This window comes from Malaclemys terrapin, chromosome 1 (genome assembly GCF_027887155.1).
Source record: "Malaclemys terrapin pileata isolate rMalTer1 chromosome 1, rMalTer1.hap1, whole genome shotgun sequence".
Classification (NCBI taxonomy): Eukaryota; Metazoa; Chordata; order Testudines; family Emydidae; genus Malaclemys; species Malaclemys terrapin.
The window spans coordinates 293,045,401-293,064,181 of record NC_071505.1 but is presented as its reverse complement, the minus strand read 5'-3'; the positions used below and the strand labels follow the sequence as shown (position 1 = coordinate 293,064,181).

General features: G+C 44.0%; 1 protein-coding gene across 1 annotated transcript in view; it reads left to right on the top strand.

Annotated features, from left to right (window-relative positions):
* The window catches only part of ERICH6B (glutamate rich 6B), a 65,320-nt gene that overhangs the window by 41,453 nt on the left and 5,086 nt on the right, over positions 1–18,781 (top strand). The window contains exons 8-14 of the mRNA XM_054014422.1: positions 4,980–5,047; positions 8,495–8,596; positions 9,694–9,848; positions 10,873–10,937; positions 11,594–11,709; positions 14,955–15,043; positions 15,361–15,513. Coding sequence (XP_053870397.1) covers positions 4,980–5,047; positions 8,495–8,596; positions 9,694–9,848; positions 10,873–10,937; positions 11,594–11,709; positions 14,955–15,043; positions 15,361–15,513 — 748 coding nt within the window. The remainder of the gene's footprint in view (positions 1–4,979; positions 5,048–8,494; positions 8,597–9,693; positions 9,849–10,872; positions 10,938–11,593; positions 11,710–14,954; positions 15,044–15,360; positions 15,514–18,781) is intronic.

Below are 18,781 nucleotides of genomic sequence, written 5' to 3'. Positions count from 1 at the left end.
ATCTTCATTAATGATCTGGATGATGGGATGGATTGCACCGTCAGCAAGTTCGCGGATGACACTAAACTGGGGGGAGAGATAGATATGCTGGAGGGTAGGGATAGGGTCCAGAGTGACCTAGACAAATTGGAGGATTGGGCTAAAAGAAATCTGATGAGGTTCAACAAGGACAAGTCCAGAGTCCATATTAGATTGCATTAGTAGGAGCATTGCCAGCAGACCAAGGGAAGTGATTATTCCCTTCTATTTGACACTGGTGAGGCCACATCTGGAATATTGCATCCAGTTTTGGGCCATCCACTACAGAAAGAATGTGGACAAATTGGAGAGAGTCCAGAGGAAGGCAACAAAAATGATTAGAGGGCTGGGGCACGTGACTTATGAGGAGAGGCTGAGGGAACTGGGCTTATTTAGTCTGCAGAAGAGACAAGTGAGGGGGGATTTGATAGCAGCCTTCAACTACCTGAAGGGGGATTCAAAGAGGATGGAGATAGGCTGTTCTGAGTGGTGGCAGATGACAGAACAAGGAGCAATGGTCTCAAGTTGCAATGTGGGAGGTCTAGGTTGGATATTAGGAAAAACTATTTCACTAGGAGGGTGGTGAAGCACTGGAATGGGTTGCCTAGGGAGGTGGTGGAATCTCCATCCGTAGAGGTTTTTTAAGGCCCGGCTTGACAAAGCCCTGGCTAGGATGATTTAGCTGGAGTTGGTCCTGCTTTGAGCAGGGGGTTTGACTATGACCACCTGTGATCTCTTCCAACCCTAATCTTCTATGATTCTATACAGATTTCAGGGGGAAGACCAACCTTTCTCAAGTTGGGGGTCCTGACCCAAAAGTGAGTTGCAGAGGGGTGACAAGGTTATTTTAAGAGGGTCACAGTATTGCCACCCTTACTTCTGTGCTGCTTTCAGAGCTGGGCAACTGGAGAGCAGCGACTATTGGCCAGGCACCCAGCTCTGAAGGCAGCGTCCTGCCAGCAGCAACTCAGAAGTAAGGGTAGCAGTACCGCAAACCTCCCTGCAATAACCTCGCGACCACCCCACAACTTCTTTTTGGGTCAGGACCCCTACAATTACAACACCATGAACTTTCAGATTTAAATAGCTGAAATCATGAAATTTACAACTTTTAAACTTGTATGGCCATGAAATTGACCAAAATGGACCATAAATTTGGTAGGGCCCTATCCATACTACATGGTGCTGGAGTATGAGGAGTAACCAGACCCTGGTATGTCAGTTTGGCTCTGGTGGGCTGGGAAGGAACCCCCCAAGATTCATCAGTATTATGGATTATTAATTTGACAGTGATGCTTAGGAGCCTTTGTCATAGACCAGGGCCCCATTGTGCTAGGCTCTGTACAAACACAGAACGAAAAAACTGGCCCCTGCCCTAAAGAGCCAATAATCAAGGTTTGTAGGGGGGTTGTTTGACTTTTGTGGGGGGGGGTTATATTGCTTTAATCTTTGTCATCCCTTTCCTCCTTCTCTTTCACACCATATCTGAGTTGTATAGAAGGACAACACATTGGGGCAGCAGAATGGCTGTGGCACCTGGAGAGAGGGAGGGGGAAGGTTTGTAACTAACAAGGCATGTACCCAGCAGCACAGGACATCATCCCAGACACATTGTTTGAACTTTGTAAATTGGTTTTCTCTGTCTTGTCTATTTGCATATAAGGTCTTCAGGAGAGACCCCTCTCTTCCTCTGCGATTATATAGCACCTAGCACACGGGAGACCTGATCTTGATTGGAGCCTTTGGGCTCTTCCATAATAGAAATAATTACTACTAATAATAAAATAATAATAGGTGCAGGAAGGGAAGATCCATTCTGTTTTTCACAAGTCACCACCTGTTTTTTCTCTGTATACGCATTATGCCCTGCAGAGATCCCTTCTTTATGGGATCAATCAGTCTTAGAGTGCCTGATTCTCCTCCTGCATCCATGTTAATCAGCAGTAACTCCAGTGAAGTCAGTTCAGAATGGCACTGGTGCAAATAAGAACAGAATTGGGTCCCGCATTAGTTAAATTATTACATTTTTTTAAGATGAAAAATGATAGATTTTAGGAGATAAACATTGTGTCTGTTTTATAAACGTTGGTGCAAAATGCCAACTGAGGAAGTTCATGGGACCCAGAGAGCCTTATAAACTAGGACAGCCTGGTAAGCATTCTGAATGACAAGGACCTGACAAGCCATGCTGCTTTAACAAGCTTTCCTGATGGCTAACCGACCCCAATGAGATTATCATGATCCGTGGAACATAGATACGTGGGCCCAGTAATTTCCCCAGGGGTGTGATTATCTTGTAATAGCCAGATCCCTGATGCTCATTTTTTATACCATGAAGAAAAGGAGGTCTGAAGTAGGAATGCTAGTTTGTACCATTCAGATTGGCTATGCAGCCAAGACATATGGTTTCAAACCAATTCTACAAAAAGAACACAGGTAAATAAGTACAGGTTCCTCCAATGAAGAAGTTGAGGCTTTGTCCCAAAAGAGGTCCTTGCATGTTGGATGGTTAGAGCCTCTGTGTCCATGTTTGTTTTCATTTACTAGGGGAAAAGCTGCTATGCGTAATACAGGTTCAGATAACCTAGTGAAGCCAATTTTATTTATGTTCTTTCCGCCTCCTACGCCATTATTCATGGTTACATGAATGATGGAGTAGGAGGCGGAAAGAACATAGAACCAGCTCCTAATCAGCTTTTTATTTATCTGAATGCTACTTTGCAATCATAGAATCATAGAATATCAGAGTTGGAAGGGACCTCAAGAGGTCATCTAGTCCAACCCCCTGCTCAAAGCAGGACCAATTCCCAGCTAAATCATCCCAGCCAGGGCTTTGTCAAGCCGGGCCTTAAAAACCTCCAAGGAAGGAGACTCCACCACCTCCCTAGGTAATGCATTCCAGTGTTTCACCACTCTCCTAGTGAAATAGTTTTTCCTGATATCCAACCTGGACCTCCCCCACTGCAACTTGAGACCATTGCTCCTTGTTCTGTCATCTGCCACCACTGAGAACAGCCAAGCTCCATCCTCTTTGGAACCCCCCTTCAGGTAGTTGAAAGCAGCTATCAAATCCCCCCTCATTCTTCTCTTCTGGAGACCAAACAATCCCAGTTCCCTCAGCCTCTCCTCATAAGTCATGTGCTCCAGACCCATAATCATTTTTGTTGCCCTCCGCTGGACTCTTTCCAATTTTTCCACATCCTTCTTGTAGCGTGGGGCCCAAAACTGGACACAGTATTCCAGATGAGGCCTCACCAACAAATGATGGTAAACAGGATGATATAAGCAAGGTTGAGGGCATACAACTTGATTTCCATAAAATGTGCTCGTTCAGAAATACGGGCACTGCCAGGCCATGCATCCAATCCCAAAGGATGTACATATTCAATGTCTGCATGTAGTGTAACGTGTATGCTCCTGGATTACCAGTAGGTGTGTTTCAGAGTTATTTTTCCTCTGATATAGGTATTTAGGGAGGCCACTGTTTCTGAGAGGGGGATTTGGCTTTTATGGATTTCCTCTGATCCCCTAGGTTTGTTTGGATACTGTCTTTTTAATGCATCACTTGCTGAAGCTACAGGGAGCATGCAGAACATACAGGAGTTTGAAACTTTATTCAGAGGAACCAAAGTCTGCTCAGGGGCTCCCATTAATTACCATAGTATAAAAACACCACACTGTTGCCCTCCTCATCTTCAAGGTGTGGTCCCAACTGATTGCAGGGCCCAGTATGAAGTAGTGTACTGTGAGTAAGTGATGCTGTTCTATAGTGGCTGGCCTAGAGTGAAGTTAGGTGACATGTTGCCCATAGCAGTTCCCAGAGTTTTCCTTTGGTAGAGGCCTTTCGGGAGGAGTTAAAGGAAAACCAGTTCTAGTCCCAGCTTCCTTTGTGTCTGTGGGTGGGATGTGTCCATATCATCGTGTCCGATGTCTCTACCTATGGATTCACTGCAATGGAACTCTCCATCTGGATCTGAGAAGCCATATTTCCTTGATCTGGGATGTTGTGTTAAAGATGAAGGTGGTGATAGGCAGTAGAGTAGGGTTTCATGGGCCACACTTGAACTACTCTGCCTTAATGTGGGAAATTATCTGTCTTGAAATTAGCTGAGAATGCATATAAAGTATCCACCCTCTCTCCAGTTTATAAAAACCTGGCAGAGGGGCACTAATGAGTGACATTTGGATGTTATCATAGCTATTTAATAATCTGAGTAAAGTTGCTTCTAACTTATTTTTGTTCTTGACACAGATTTTATAGATCTTATTTTTCTGTGCATCATCATGCTCTTAAAAATTATAATATATAGAAGTTTATAGCCTGCCATAATAAGACATTTGTATTATACTCTAATAACTCATTTTCATCAATTCTTGCAGTCTAGTATACAGTTTATTACTATGAAACACTTTTATAATCCCTCTTCTATACTATACACCGAAATTCAGAAGTGTATATAAATTATTACACCCTCTTTGCAAAGTTTCCTTATATGTTACTCGCCAAGGTCAAAATGTCCACACCTGGGTTCCTAAAATTAGGCTTCTAAATCCGTGTAACAAGTGACATTGTTAAGGTGGGGGAGGGATGATTTTTCAAAGGGAGGGTGTTCTCCGCTTTTTGAAAATCAGGCCCTGTTAACGTGCCTGGAATTGGGTACCACAGCTGAAAACCTAAGCACTTACATTTAGGTGGCTACATATGGATTTAAATGGGCTGAAGCGCCAAGCACCCACAGACTCTATAGAAATCAACAGAAGCTCCTCAGCACCATTGAAAGTTAGTCCGCTTATGTTGAGCTGCCTAAGGATAGATGTGGGAGCCTAACCGTAGGCAGTCAGGTTTGAAATTTTTGATTCCAGCACCTCTGTAGGTGAATTGACAATTGATGCAAATGTCAAAATATTTCTACACAGTGAGCGAAGGCTAATTCACGTCTTTGTCTTGTTCATACAAAAAGCCCCAGGGTCCAATTCAGAAGAGGCGATTTGTGATGACCTGAAAATAACTACCCTGTTCCTAGATGAGGTGAGGCCCATGGAGAAATTAAAATGAATACACCAGTCATTGATAAAGAGGAAGCTGCATGGCTCAAGGGAGTGGTACTGGACAATGGAGCCTTTCGCCTGTAGGTCACTATTCCACACCCAACCTGTGCTGGTAGAGACTCACAGCCAACTGGTGTAAACTGGTGTAAATTGGCGAGTTTTTTTCACTTGGTGGAGCTCTGCCAATTTACATCAGCTGAGGATGGGGCTGTGACAACATTTTCCCCGATGCTGTTTGATGGCCTGTGTGAAGTGGGTGGGTGGATCTCAGTCCAGTCTGTGCTGGATACATGTTCACGTCAAAAAAGCCTCTCTCACTCGGGCAACTTTTTCATCGGTTTCAGCTCAGAGGGGAGCTGACAACTGAATGAGCATTAAAACTGAACGATCCCCTCCCACACAGAAGTTCTGTCCCTTCTGGTTAAGGTTGAGGCATGCTTATTTTTGCTTTCTTTTGTGAGTAGGCTTTGGGGGAAAGGTTTCAGTGTTGTTTGTGGATAAATGGTGTCCTGTGGGGCATCACTTCACCACCTCTGACAAGTACTAAATTCTCTCAGAACAAAGAGAGACAAAGGAAGGCAGCTCCTCAATGAAAATCGGAGGGAAGCTTGTGGAAAGTTCCTTGCCCCTGACACACAGAAACAGAGGGCCAAATTCATCACTGGTATAACTCCATTGATGTCCATAGAGTTACACCAAAAGTGGGTCTAACCTAAGGACTCTTCAGTAACAGAGAGGATTTTAGGCAGGGCTTGTTTTCCCTGACCCTACTAATTCCATGTGGTTATATTTCCAGTCAGGTAGTGTAAGATTTGTCAGGTCTGTGGTGAGATGCCTTTCAGAAAAGACATCTAGTTTCCAGAAAAGGGCTCTCTTGGGATGTTTTGACACTCCTGAAACTGAGAGTAGTGTCCAGGGGAAAGGAAGTTAGCTTTGCTTTCTTGACAATAGACCAAAAATTGCTGAAGAGGCGAATGCTATTCCCTTTAAGAGAGATTTACATTTGACCATCAAAACAACAGGAGTAGTTTGACAAGAAAAGGAAAGAGTAGATGTTACTGACTCAGACAGCAGATGGCTCTCGAGCCATGGCGACCTAATGAAAAACATGTGGGTGTGTGATGTGTCGAATTGTCTTCCTTATCCTTCTGCTGGTTTTGCAGCTTCTCAAAGTGAAGCCAAGTTTAAAAGGTGACCAATGTCAGACCCTCTAGTATTTCAGCCTCTCAAACGCAATCTTATTTTCCTCCTTTGCAGTGTTATATGCTTAGCCATCACCCAGTTTAAAATAGACGAAAAAGAGGGCTAGTTGATTATCTCTCTGTTTCTACTTCCACCAGCATTTCAGTTGGGGCTGGGGGGGGGGAGGGTTGTAATAATAATATATGGAGATATACCTATTTCATAGAACTGGAACGGACCCCAAAAAGTCACTGAGTCCAGCCCCCTGCCTTCACTAGCAGGGCCAAGTACTGATTTTGCCCCAGATCCCTAAGTAGCCCCCTCCAGGATTGAGCTCATAACCCTGGGTTTAGCAGCCCAATCCTCAAGCCACTGAGCTATCCCTCCTCCTTTGATGTTTACATTGCTCTAGTTCAGAGGTGGCCGAGGAGGGAACCCGAGCAGGCCCACACAGTGCAAGGAAGTCTCATCGTTAATATGGAGGTTCTGGTCTCAGCATGCAATGCTCCATCTTAAACAGTAGCCTCTGTGCTATGCAGTTTACTGTAGCTGTGGCCTTCACTCTTCTGTCAGCTTCCCGTTACAACCCTCCATTGGGCAAAGTTGGGCTCCCCTGCTGTAATGATAGTGATTCCTTCCAATTTGTGATATATCAACTCTCTCTTCACCCCTTACATTCAGGAACTTATAGTTCTGACTTGGCTGTTAAAAAGAGCTGTTAGCTTAAAGCTAAACAAAGAAATACGCAGACCAAAAGGGAATGTCCATCTATGATGTGTGTGTATATATGAAAATCATTTTTGAAAGCTGTCTCCTGTTTATGGCAGTAACTTATTTCAACAAATATTTTGAAAAGATTTTATTACATGGATTTTGTTTGCCTGCAGAGCAGACACATTAGCATTATAGACCATAATGGCAATACTCTAATAATAATAATACTTCATTAACATATTCATCTAAATGTCAAGACTTGTATGATAGATGATGATAACTCTTCCAGAGCCCTGTACAGTCTGACTTGTCAGTTCTTTCAAGAAATTAGACTATTCTTTCTAGGAACAAAGAATGTAGACCATACTTACAGGATGGGAGACATGATCTTGGGAAGCAGTGACTCCGAAAAAGATTTGGGCATCGCTGTGGATAATCAGCTGAGCATGAGGTCCTAGTGTGATGCTGTAACTAAAAAGGCTAATGCACTCCTTGGATGTATAAGCAGAGGAATCTCAAGTAGGAATAGAGAGGTTAATTTACCTCTATATTTGGCACTGATGTGTCCACTGCTGGAATACCATGTCCAGTTATGGTGTCCACAATTCAAGAAGGATGTTGATAATTTGAAGAGGGTCAGAGAAGAGCCAGGAGAATGATAAACGGATTAGAAAACAAGTCTGATAGTGACAGATTCAATTAGCTCAATCTATTTAGCTTAACAAATAGAAGGTTAAAGGACTTGATCATAGTTTATAAGTACCTATAAAATATTTTGGGAACACATATTTAATAATGGGCTCTTCAATTTAGCAGAGAAAGGTATAATGTGATCCAATGGCTGTAAGATGAAGCTAGACAAATTCAGACTGGAAATGGGGTGTAAATTTTTAACAATGAAGGTGAGAAACCATTAGAACAATTTACCTAGTGTTGTGGTGGATTCTCCATCACTGACAATTTTTAAACCAAGACTGGATGTTTTTCTAAAAAAATCTGCTCTAGGAATTGTGTTGGGGAAGTTTTCTGGCCTGTGTCATCCAGGAGATCAGACTAGAGGATCACACTGGTCACATCTGGTCTTGGAATCTATGAATCTGTTCTTTGTAGAAATTGCCTTAAAAACTTCAGGAATTTTCTTTTGCTTTTCTTTTTTTTTAAATCTGTTTTTCATTTTTTTTTCATCAAAACCTAAAAAGAAAAAAAGAAACTTTTTTGAAAAAACAAACAATTTTTTTTTCAAAATTTCCCAAAATTTTCAAAATGAAACACAATTAACACTTTTCATCCAGCTTTGATGAAAGAGTAAAGATCAGCAATTCACTTGGGAATACAGATTGTCACACATAACCTAGAACTTCCTGCATAGCCTCATGACATCACCTTATTGATAGTGGTAGTTATGGAGAGGTGCAAACTTGACTCTTCTTAGATAAATGTGATTTTTCTCATGTGAGCAGCTAAGCTTTAAGTACAATTAATTTTTTTTAAAAAAGCTAATGCTCTTCACCATTTTCCTTTGTCCGCTGAGGAAAATCACTTAGCTGAAGTACCTGAAAACTGTGAGTTTTGTAAGGCTGTTGCAAAGCCCATCCCAACAGTAGAAGACCTGGACACAGAACCACTGGAAACTGTGAGTAGCTGTACTACTTAAACAATTAAGCTATCTTTTCCTGGTAATCTTCCAGCAGCAAAGCCAATACATTACCAGGCCCTCGCAGTTCCTGATAACTAGTTCCAAACATACGTGATTAGGCCAGGACTGTGGAGGTGAGGGAACTGCTAGGTCTTTTGTAACATATTCAGGATTATACTTTGGTCAAGTAGTACCATGGAAGGAAGAAAATTTGGCATCCCAACATCCCCAAGAATTCCTGCTGCCATCAGCAGTTGGACACAAGACAGGGTCACCCAAAAATCATTGTGAATTATACCAATGGAGGGAAAATCCACAACAAAAAAGGGGAGCAGTTTGGTCTAGTGACCAGGGTGCAAGGCCTGAGATTCAGGACTCTTGTGATTTGTTCATATTTCTACTATGGACTTGAGGTGTGACCATAAGCAAGTCACCTTTTTAATCTGAGCCTGAGTATCCATAAATGTAGGATGATACGTTATGGAAAGGGGAGGGAGACAAATGAAGAAAGCTCCTGCTATGTGCTGTAGTGATAATTGTTATGTGGGAAGCAGGGCAACGACCAGACATCAGAGTTGGGGAGGAAGGCAGAAGCAGGGCTAAGGGGGCAGTATGGAGAGGGTTGTGAGGAGCTGGATGACAAGCAGTTTGGAGTGGATAGGAAATTGGATTAAGAAGGCAAGGGGGAGAAAAGAGGAGCACCTTTGGGGCATGGGTGTTGAGGGGGGAATGGGAAGAGATCCCTGAAGGAGTGGATGGTCAGAGAAGCAAAGTTGGAGGGAGACCGTCTGGCTTGAGGAAGAGCTGTAGCTTGCGATACAGAAGCGTGGGGTTCTTGAAAATGGAGCAGTGGTGAGTCAACAGATCAGATCCTCAGCTGATGCAATGGTGCTAAGCAGAGAACCTGGTTTACTGGCATTAATAAAGCCATATGAAGTGGGAAAATTCTGCATCACTCATGAGATGATCTTGCCTAATCTCAGACTGCTTGCCTGTTGGGAAGAATGTGAAGTCAAGTGTGGAAAAGGTTACACTTTCTGCCAGTTCCCTGTAGGCTGGTCCCACTGTGTTCCCACGTCTGGTGTATTTTGTAGCTTTTGTGCTGCAGGACGTACAAGGAAGTGTTTGAGTGTGTGATCAAGGAGCTGATGGAAAGCACCTCATTTGATGAAGAGATTGACATTGCTCCTCATCCTCACCTTTCGCAAACAGTGCTAGAGAGTGAAACCAGAAAGAAACTTGAGCAACAGTAAGTGTCTCTGTGAGGGGGTGCATAGACCCCATGCTGATGAGGAAGGTGCCAGAGAGACCCTAGCGACAGGGCTAGCCCGGCCTTGTCAATCATGTATGGTAGGGGAGAAGGCATTTAAAAAGGAGGAAACTGCAGTCAGCTCAGGATGGGGAGGAACAGGAGTGCCCTAAGCAGGAGACTGCTGTGGGGACTCCTGAAGCCACAAAGAGAACCCCCATCTAGGAGATCTTCACCCCGACCCTACAGGGTGCAGCGAACAATCAGGGTAAGCCAGACAGAGTAAGCCCGACTCAGCAGCCCAGCCAGAGAGATTTCTCAAAACCCACTCTGCAGGTGCTGTATTGTTGGCTGCATTGTGGACTTCTCCCCCTCTTCCCTTCCAACCCTGTGAGAGGCGCTAGAAAGGGGGTACTATCGAGTGCATTGGGCTGTTTAACTTTCCTTCTGATCCCCCATTAAAAGGCAGGGCCTCCTTGCAAGAAGTAAGGCACTGGGGTCTATGCTGGAGCCATCCAGTGTAAATAACTGGGCATGGTCAGGTTCTCCTACCATGTGGGAGAAAAACCTCAGGTGACTCCTTTACCCTCTCTCATTATCCAGAACCCTTTGCAGGAATCAGGAATCCCTCTCCACTACGTTTCTTGATGAATACACTAAAGCGTAACTGATGGAGCATTGCATGTAGAATTCCATGTTCTCCTCAGTTTTGTATGTGGTCATATACATAGACAAGCAATAAAGCCTTTTCCTTTGGACCCAGAGACAGTGGCTCCTGGAGGGAGTAGAGGGGTCCCATAGTCCTGCTGGACCCCACCTCAGTGTTGCCTCTCAGAGAAAGCCCTGCTGGGCAGACAACAATGTTGGCATGACTTGGGGTGTTCAGGTGGAGTAATTATTTATATATGTAAATGTGCAGGTAGGACATCATGACCTAATGTCACATGTTTTTCTGAAATTGTTTAAGTTGTCATTAGCCAAAAACAAGCGTGTGATTTTAAAATATATTGTTTGTTGTCCTTAGGTTGCAAGAGAGAGGTTTTGATAAATACAGGGAACTGTATGAGCGGTATATCAAGTTTGGTGCCTGTAAGTACGGTTACCATGGTACTGTTTTAGTCATTGTGTTTGATTTAGAATCATATCAGACAGGGATGGAAGAGACCTATTAAGTCACATGTGATCCATCTGCTGGTCAGTGCAGGATTGTTCCCTACAGAACATTTGATAGCATATTGGCCATTTAGTTTAACTACCCTAAGCAATGGGGTTTTCCTCACTCCCGTTGGGAAACTCTCCCACAGGCTCATGGGGTATGTCTACACTGCACCTGGGAGTGCGTTCATAGACAGACTTGTATTAGCAGGGCTCACCCTGGCATGCTAAACATTGCTGTACAGACACTGCAGCTCAGGCTGGCGCTCAGTCTCTCAGTGCCCGCCCTCCCCCCATGCTTGGAAGCCTGAGGTGCAACGTCTACACAGCTATTTTTAGTGCACTAGCATGAGCTCCACTAGCACAAGTCGGTGGACCTGGTCTGGGAGGCTCACTCCCAGAGGCAGTGTAGACAGACCTATAGAGCTCATTGTCAGGTTTTTCATGATGTCTAGACTAAAGTTTCCTTCCAGTTGGTTTACCCTTAAATAGAAGCTCCACGATATCGATGAGATTAGGGCTAACTCTGAGCTTTGGGAGGCAGAGCTGTACTGAATTCCCTGAACACCTTCATTTTAAAATTGTTTCAGTGACCAAAATTTCATTTAAATTCTCGCAACCCCAAGAAGAGGTCCCAGTTGTTGGTCCAGTGCTGCCTCAGACTTTTGAAGACCTGGGTACAAAGTTCAGAGCAGAGCACTTAAAGGTGTGTGATGATAACCTGATGGCTGTATTGTCTTTTGATGCTAGTACCTATCACTCCACATAGGTAAGTTGTCTGAATGCTCATGAGATTTTGTCTATTCAGCAACATCTCTTGAAAGCGCTGTTATAAGGGCAGCGACACCTGTGACAGAAAATCTCAATGGGACTTAGAAAAGTGGGATGGTGACACGAAACCCTTCACTCGAACGGTGAGAAGAATATGCTGAGCTTCTGCTTTAGAGAGAACACCGCTCTCTGGGAGTTGGCACAACTGTCCAGCCCTCTCACCACTGTGTACTCCACTTTACGTGTCTATTCAGGGGCTTGTCCCAGAGCTGGGCCGTAAGGTGAGTACACTGCAAGTACCTGTGAATCCTGTAACTAGCATACAGAGCCCTCCTACCTGCGGAAAGGACAACCCCAAAAGAGAGATTCAGGAGGATGCAGTCTATTCTATGAACTGCCCAGAGACATGGTTTATCATTATTAATGTATTTGTGCTGTACTAGCCCTGAGCGGTCCCAACAGAAATCAGGCCTCCATTGTGCTAGATACTGTACAAACCCATTAAGAGAGAGTCCCTGCTCTGAAAGACCTTACAGTCAAAATAGACAGACAACAATTGAGAGAAAGGAATTATTATTATCCCCATTTTACAGAGTCACAGCAAAATTATGTAACTTGCCCCGGAGACAAGGTGGGTGAGGTAATATCTTTTATTGGCCAATTTCTGTTGGTGAGAGAGACAAGCTTTCAAGCTACCTATGCAGAGCTCTTCTTCACCTAGACCTGAAGAAGAGCTCTGTCCAGCTCGAAAGCTTTAGAGAGCCAACTTCAAATCCTAGCATCGCTCATCAGTGAGCATGGAACTAATGTCTGATTCTTGTCTCCAGTTCTACCCAGGAGACTATTCACAATGTCACTCCAGTAGTGGTGTCTCTCACTAGCGATCCAGTCAGGGAATAGTATGGATGTTGCATATTAGTACTGAGAAGCACTGGCAGGGATGGGTGGGAGGTGAATCAAAGCAGGCACAGTAGCTGCTTTTAAGCAGTATGCTTGGTTCAGACCAGTGCTCTCATACTCCCTTCTGCATTCTCGAAATAGGTGGGGGAGGAGGGAGGGAACAATTTTCCATGCAAAGTAGCTAATTTTTCAGAGTTACAAAGGACTTTTTATTTTGTCCATCCATGGTAAGAGGCCCATCCATTTTACCAAGAGAGAGACAGGTAACCGAGCTCTTCATCTGGCTGGGACCAAATACGTGACATAGACCTAACGCAAAACCACCACGGCCAAACAGCAGAGGCGGGAGCCAGAGATATGCAGGATCCATCCTTCAGCATCTCTCTGGTTTCTTGTAGACTGTTTCCCCGCTGTTTCACATTGCTGGTGTCAGTAATATAAACAGCGAGATAACAGCAGACCTGTCTGGACAGAGGTGAATTTGAAGCTGAATTGAGTGTGGTGCTTCTGAAGCGGGCACAGCTGAAAGTTATGCAGGGAGCCAGTTCGTTTACACCAGGATGTGCCTCTGGAGTGGGATGTGATTTGCTGGAAGTGTTCAACTGCTTTTATAACAGATGTATACTGTGTAGACATAGATATTAGCAAAGGCCAATGATTTACACTGGACTGGAAACCAGGTTATATACAGGAGGGCAGCAATATGATATGTTGGCTTTACCCTCCTGACTCCACACCTCTGCTCCTTCATTCACTCCCTGAAAGGGTTTCTTCAGATCTATGTCCCTGAACTACAGCCAATAATCTAGGGCCTTGCTGCTCTTGAGTAGCCCCTTATTCTATGAGGAGTTTCAATCCTATTGTCTCCAGTACGTCACACTCCCTGTCAGTACCCAGCCAGAGCTGGGGAAGCTAATGATCCTACCAGTGGACCAAATTTGGTGATGAATCTTGGTCACGTGCCCCCTGAAGCCGATTGCGCATACACGAAGAAGAATGGCAGTACCCAAAGAGTAAGTTACTACTCCATGGGCCTGAGGCTCTCTTGTGTGGTGCCAATCACCTGCAGCTCCCATGGAAGACAATGGGAATAGAAGGCGTTCAGCACCAAACCTGCATTTTGAACAAGGGCTGGGCTGTTATGTTGAAATCTCTCCTGTTTTCCAAAGCAGAAAATGTTACAGTGCCCATACATTTACATGAAAATTACCTTGATTTACATCACAAGCGGTGGGATTTTTTTTACTGTAGATCTAGAAATCCATTACACTACTTTCCCCTGTGAGCTATGTGCGTGACAAAGCCTCCTATCTCGAACCGTCTACTTTTGCGCTTCATAAAAAGTCTTTGAAAAATGGAAGCGAGAGGAACATTTATTTCTCCCTGCCCACCCCCTCACAACCAGGAGATCATTTTTAGCTAGTTTGCAGAGCCAAAATGTACATCCTTGGGTTATAAATTAGGGCTCTTGTTATGGCCAGAATCAGTCACTTCACACAGGAGAAATGCATAAGCCTGGAAGCTACTGAGGTGGACCGCTAATCTCCTGGAGAGAGAGATGGCAGGGAAGGCCTCTTTCTGCATTTCTGAATTAGCTGTTGCTTTAATAATGCTAAAATGCAAGACTGTAAAGTTGCTCCCGCTTCCCCCCCACACACACACACACACAAAGCAAACTGTTCAGCATTCTTCTAGGAGAAGCAAATGGCTCTGCTGTTCATTCCTACAAGGAAGCATGGAACTCAACCTTATGCAGTGCTTGGAGCCAACCCCTAAGTAAAGACATGTTTATATTTTCTCTGCAATCATCTGTCAGTACATTGCAGGGTAAATTAACTTGTGTGTCTGATGGAAAGAAAGCCTCTTGGCAAAATATTATCGGGGAAAGGCTACCAATATAAATTAAAGAGCCGAGCTTTGTATATAAGACGTGTAAAATATAAATATGGCGGGTGCCGTCTCCTGTGAAAGTTAGCAGACTTTTAATTAAAAACAAACAAAACAAACTTCAAGGGTAAAATGGGAGATACAGCAGCTATAGATTTATATTATTGGGCCAAATCCTTTGGTCCCAGTTGGAGATGAGCAAATATTGGAGGCAAAATTGTTCGTGAATATCGTATTTGGAATCTAAGCCTCTCTGTCACATTGTTACGGATTTTTAGTTGGGGTGCATGTGCTGCATACACAATCGCAAAAAATTCCTGATGGGTATTAGGCCTGGAACGCCTCCCCTCGACCCACGCTTTCGCTCTTCACCAAATCATTTTATTTCTACAGAATTGTCATGCTCGTGACCCTGTAAGAAGATATTATCCTGATGGGCAGAAATTCTTTCTTCTTTTTCCAGATGGGACAGGTCAGGTTTTGTATCCCGCAAAGATGTATTCCTTTAAATAGTGGGCCAAATTTCAAAATGATCTAATTGAAGATTTTTCTGGCTATGAGTTTCCTCCTGTATTAACAGATAAACTATGTCTCAACGTTGTGAGCCAAATCCACAGCTGGTGTAAAGCGGATTTCAGTAACTGCAGTGGTGCTACGCTGATTAAAACCAGCCAAGAATCTGATCCTTTGTGTCTCCCGGGGGGGGGGGGGTGTTCCACCGAAATCTGCCTTATTGCAGGTGCTGTGGGGGAGTGTTTGTTTGTTTTTGGGGGGAGGGTTTTCCTTAACTATTTCCCAGTTATCCATCAGGTAACATTGCCATCCTGATCGTGTATGTCAAGGAAGTACAGTTTATATACGTCATCCTAGAGGATCACACATACTCAGGGATTCGAGCATTCTTCACAAACCGCGGCTATGCCACATGCTACCATAGGAATGGGCTCATCTGGTGAGCACAAGTACTGTTAGACAGTCTTCCAGCCAGTACTAATGATTGCAGCCAGGAAGCGGTGAGGATAGCTAAACAGGCAGGAGCGGCTGGAGATTTGGCACACTTCCACCAGCTGCAGTGGTGCCAACTCTCCTAGGGAAGGAGCTGAGCCACTTGCTAGCTGGTCATAGAGGAGGAGCGATGTGCCACTGGGACTTGGGGGAACCCAGCTCTGGGGGTGAACAGGGGGTTACAGAGTGACCTTTGGACTGCTCCCAGTGCATCCAATAGCTAAGAATGTGGAGGGTGAGTGTAGCTACGTTCTAAAACCTATGGGTGCTCATTGGGCCCGTCCAGCCTTGATTGATTATTGAGTATTGCAGCAGCACCTATGAGCCCCAATCACAGACTAGGGCCCTGTGCTAGGTGTTGTACAAACATAGGACAAAAGGTGGCCCCTGTCCTGAGGAGCTTGCAATGTGTGCATATGACAGGAGCCAACAATTCATACAACAAACAGGGGAGCACAAGCTAACTTTGAGCCAAAACCGATCAGCATACTCCACTAAAGAGATAGCGACAGTGGACCAAAGGCAGCCCCCTACCCTCAGACCTAATCCAGAGGTATGGTACTCCATTGTAAGCTGAGGCCAGGGCCGTTCAGCCCAAGACATGCTGGTATTTGTAGCGAGAGTGTCACACCTCTTCTTTAAAGAGGGCAGTAGTTGCTGTCTGCTCCAGTTTATATACATTAATTGTAGACCAAGGTCTTTGGGCCAGTTGCCAGTAATTCTGAGTGGTCAGCAGAGTTTGTTTACCCCAGTTACAAGTCTCAGTCTATTGCTACCCCCTTGCTATCAGTTGGCTTAAACCCAGTTATGCCAACATTCCTGGCTTTTACCTCAGTCTGTTTTGCCCAGGCTCTGTACATTAGTCTATGCATCGGAATGGCAGTTGCAAGGGCCGGTATCATTTGGTTTCATGGCAACCTTGCATTTGGTTTGTTTCTCATATCCAGTGAATGCTCCAGGCCATAAAGAATTACTCAGGTGACTAATTTCTTCCATAGACTAAACCCTAATATCCATAGATAGATTGTTTGCAACAGGAATCCCTGCTTTTTAAGTCATAACATCCTAATTTCCAACTCCCCGCCTCCAGAAAGTTTACCTTAAAAAGCCAGGGAATGAAAGACATCAGTGCAGCATATAAATATCAGTTTTTCATTTTAATCTCTTACACTGAGAAGCAGGCGTGTGCTGATTTAAATTTTACAAGTCCTCCCTGTGTTGAAACTAATTATTGGATACATTAGCTGTCTTACTGGATATTACAAATCATTGCAAATAGCTTTTGTAATAACACGTCCATAAAGGCCACTACACTCCCAGTATTTGCCTCCAGACACATTGCTCTTTCATCCATCATGAAGCAGGATGATTTTTACAACACTCTAACACAGCAATTCCTAGCAGCAGTCAAATACCACTGACCCCCTAGACTTGATCCTCTGTTTTCCACCTCTCTCTCCTGCTGGCTTTCCAATACTCTTCTTTGGCTCTCTGGTCTGGAAATGCCTGTGCACTTGTTTTAAGAACGCAATGGTGGCTCCTCTTGTTTTCAGAAGTATTCCAGCCGTTTGTTTCCCTTGTTTCATTCCTTCTCTCTGTCTACAGTTGTGATCATAGACCATGTTCCCTCATTTTTAATGTTTTCACCAACTGGAGTCAGATCACATCACCTACACTTGTTCGTATTCCGATGGCAATTGGGCCACGGCAGTACTCATGGATCAGAAAGAGAAATATTATAGTGCAGAAGCAAATAGCAAATCCCAGAGAGAAGCAAGCATCGTAGTCACAAGCCTATTTTCACCAGGAGAATGAGTGTATGCACTGCCGCTGGGTAATCTTAAAATTTAAGATTGCTTAACCATGTGCTTCTCATTCCATAATCACAGCTTACAGTGCACTTAGTTGATCTGCCTCTGCCTTTCTTCAATGCTTTGAGTTAACACATAATCACACCAGGTTTCTTTTGGGATTGGTATAAGTTTTGGGGGGGGGGGACATGAGGGCCAAGATCCTGAGCTGGTGTAGATGGTGTAGCTGATTTACACTAGCCAAGGATCTGGTCCTTGATTTATAGCTGTACTGTTGTGAGAGGGGATAGCTTTGCTCGGTACATCATTGTAGAGAGAAATTAAGGGCTATATAGAATAAACTATTATTATGATACATTTTTAAAAAAACCCTTGGTTTCAAAATAAAACTAATCCACTTTCGTGCCATCTAATTTTGACATAGACCAGTTCAAACACGTCTTCAATTTGTGCTCCAGAGCAGCTTAGCTGGGGTGTATTATTATTTTTGCATTTCTTTTAATACTTGACACACAACTTAACGTGGCTGCTGAGCCATTCACCGGCCATTGCTGTTCTGGTCAGTTTTGTGTAGCAGTGAGGTAAGAACCAATTTCTTTATATTTAAACTAGACAAAAATTCAGACTGACATATAGGCTGACTTATAAAAACTATCCGAACTCCTCATTGGGGGGGGGGTCATTTATCAGTTCTCAGAGAGATCTCCCCGATTGTCTCTCTGCCCGTGTTGTATCTTGTGAATTTGTGCTGATTTTCTATTTCATTCAGCTCTCTTTATCCAGCAAGTCAGCTCTCTCTCACACACACACACAAATACAGAGAACATGTAGTAAGTTTTAATTGAAATGCTGCACATGTATAAGGTACAAATACATACTGATTTGTTGTTTGGCAATGAAAGAGAAATGATCATAGAGAGATACAAATATGTAGGTGCTAACTTACATGACTTGATTCTACAGCCACTCAGGTCAATAGCAGTGTTCCCACTGATTTCACTAGCTCAGGATCAGATCCTTTTAACATATGGGCAAAATTGTAATGAAAATATGAGGCTATCAACTGTTGTCATTTACACAGAGGCAACCCTATAGCTGGAAGGGGGTGGGTGTTGCCAGTGGAAATGATGGCAGAGTTTGAGCCACAGCATCAACATTGAGCAAGGGATGTGAGTTACATTAAAGCAAGGAGCATCCGGCGGCACAGCCCCAATTCACATTCATTTCTCCTCGTCCAAGCTGCCGGGATACAGTGTTAGCTCCTCAGAGTGTAATTCTTCAGATATTTAATCTTCTAGGCCAGGGGTTCTCAAACTTCATTGCACTGTGACCCCCTTCTGACAACAAAAATGACTACATGACCCCAGGAGGGGGGACCGAAGCCTGAGCCGGCCCAAGCCCTGC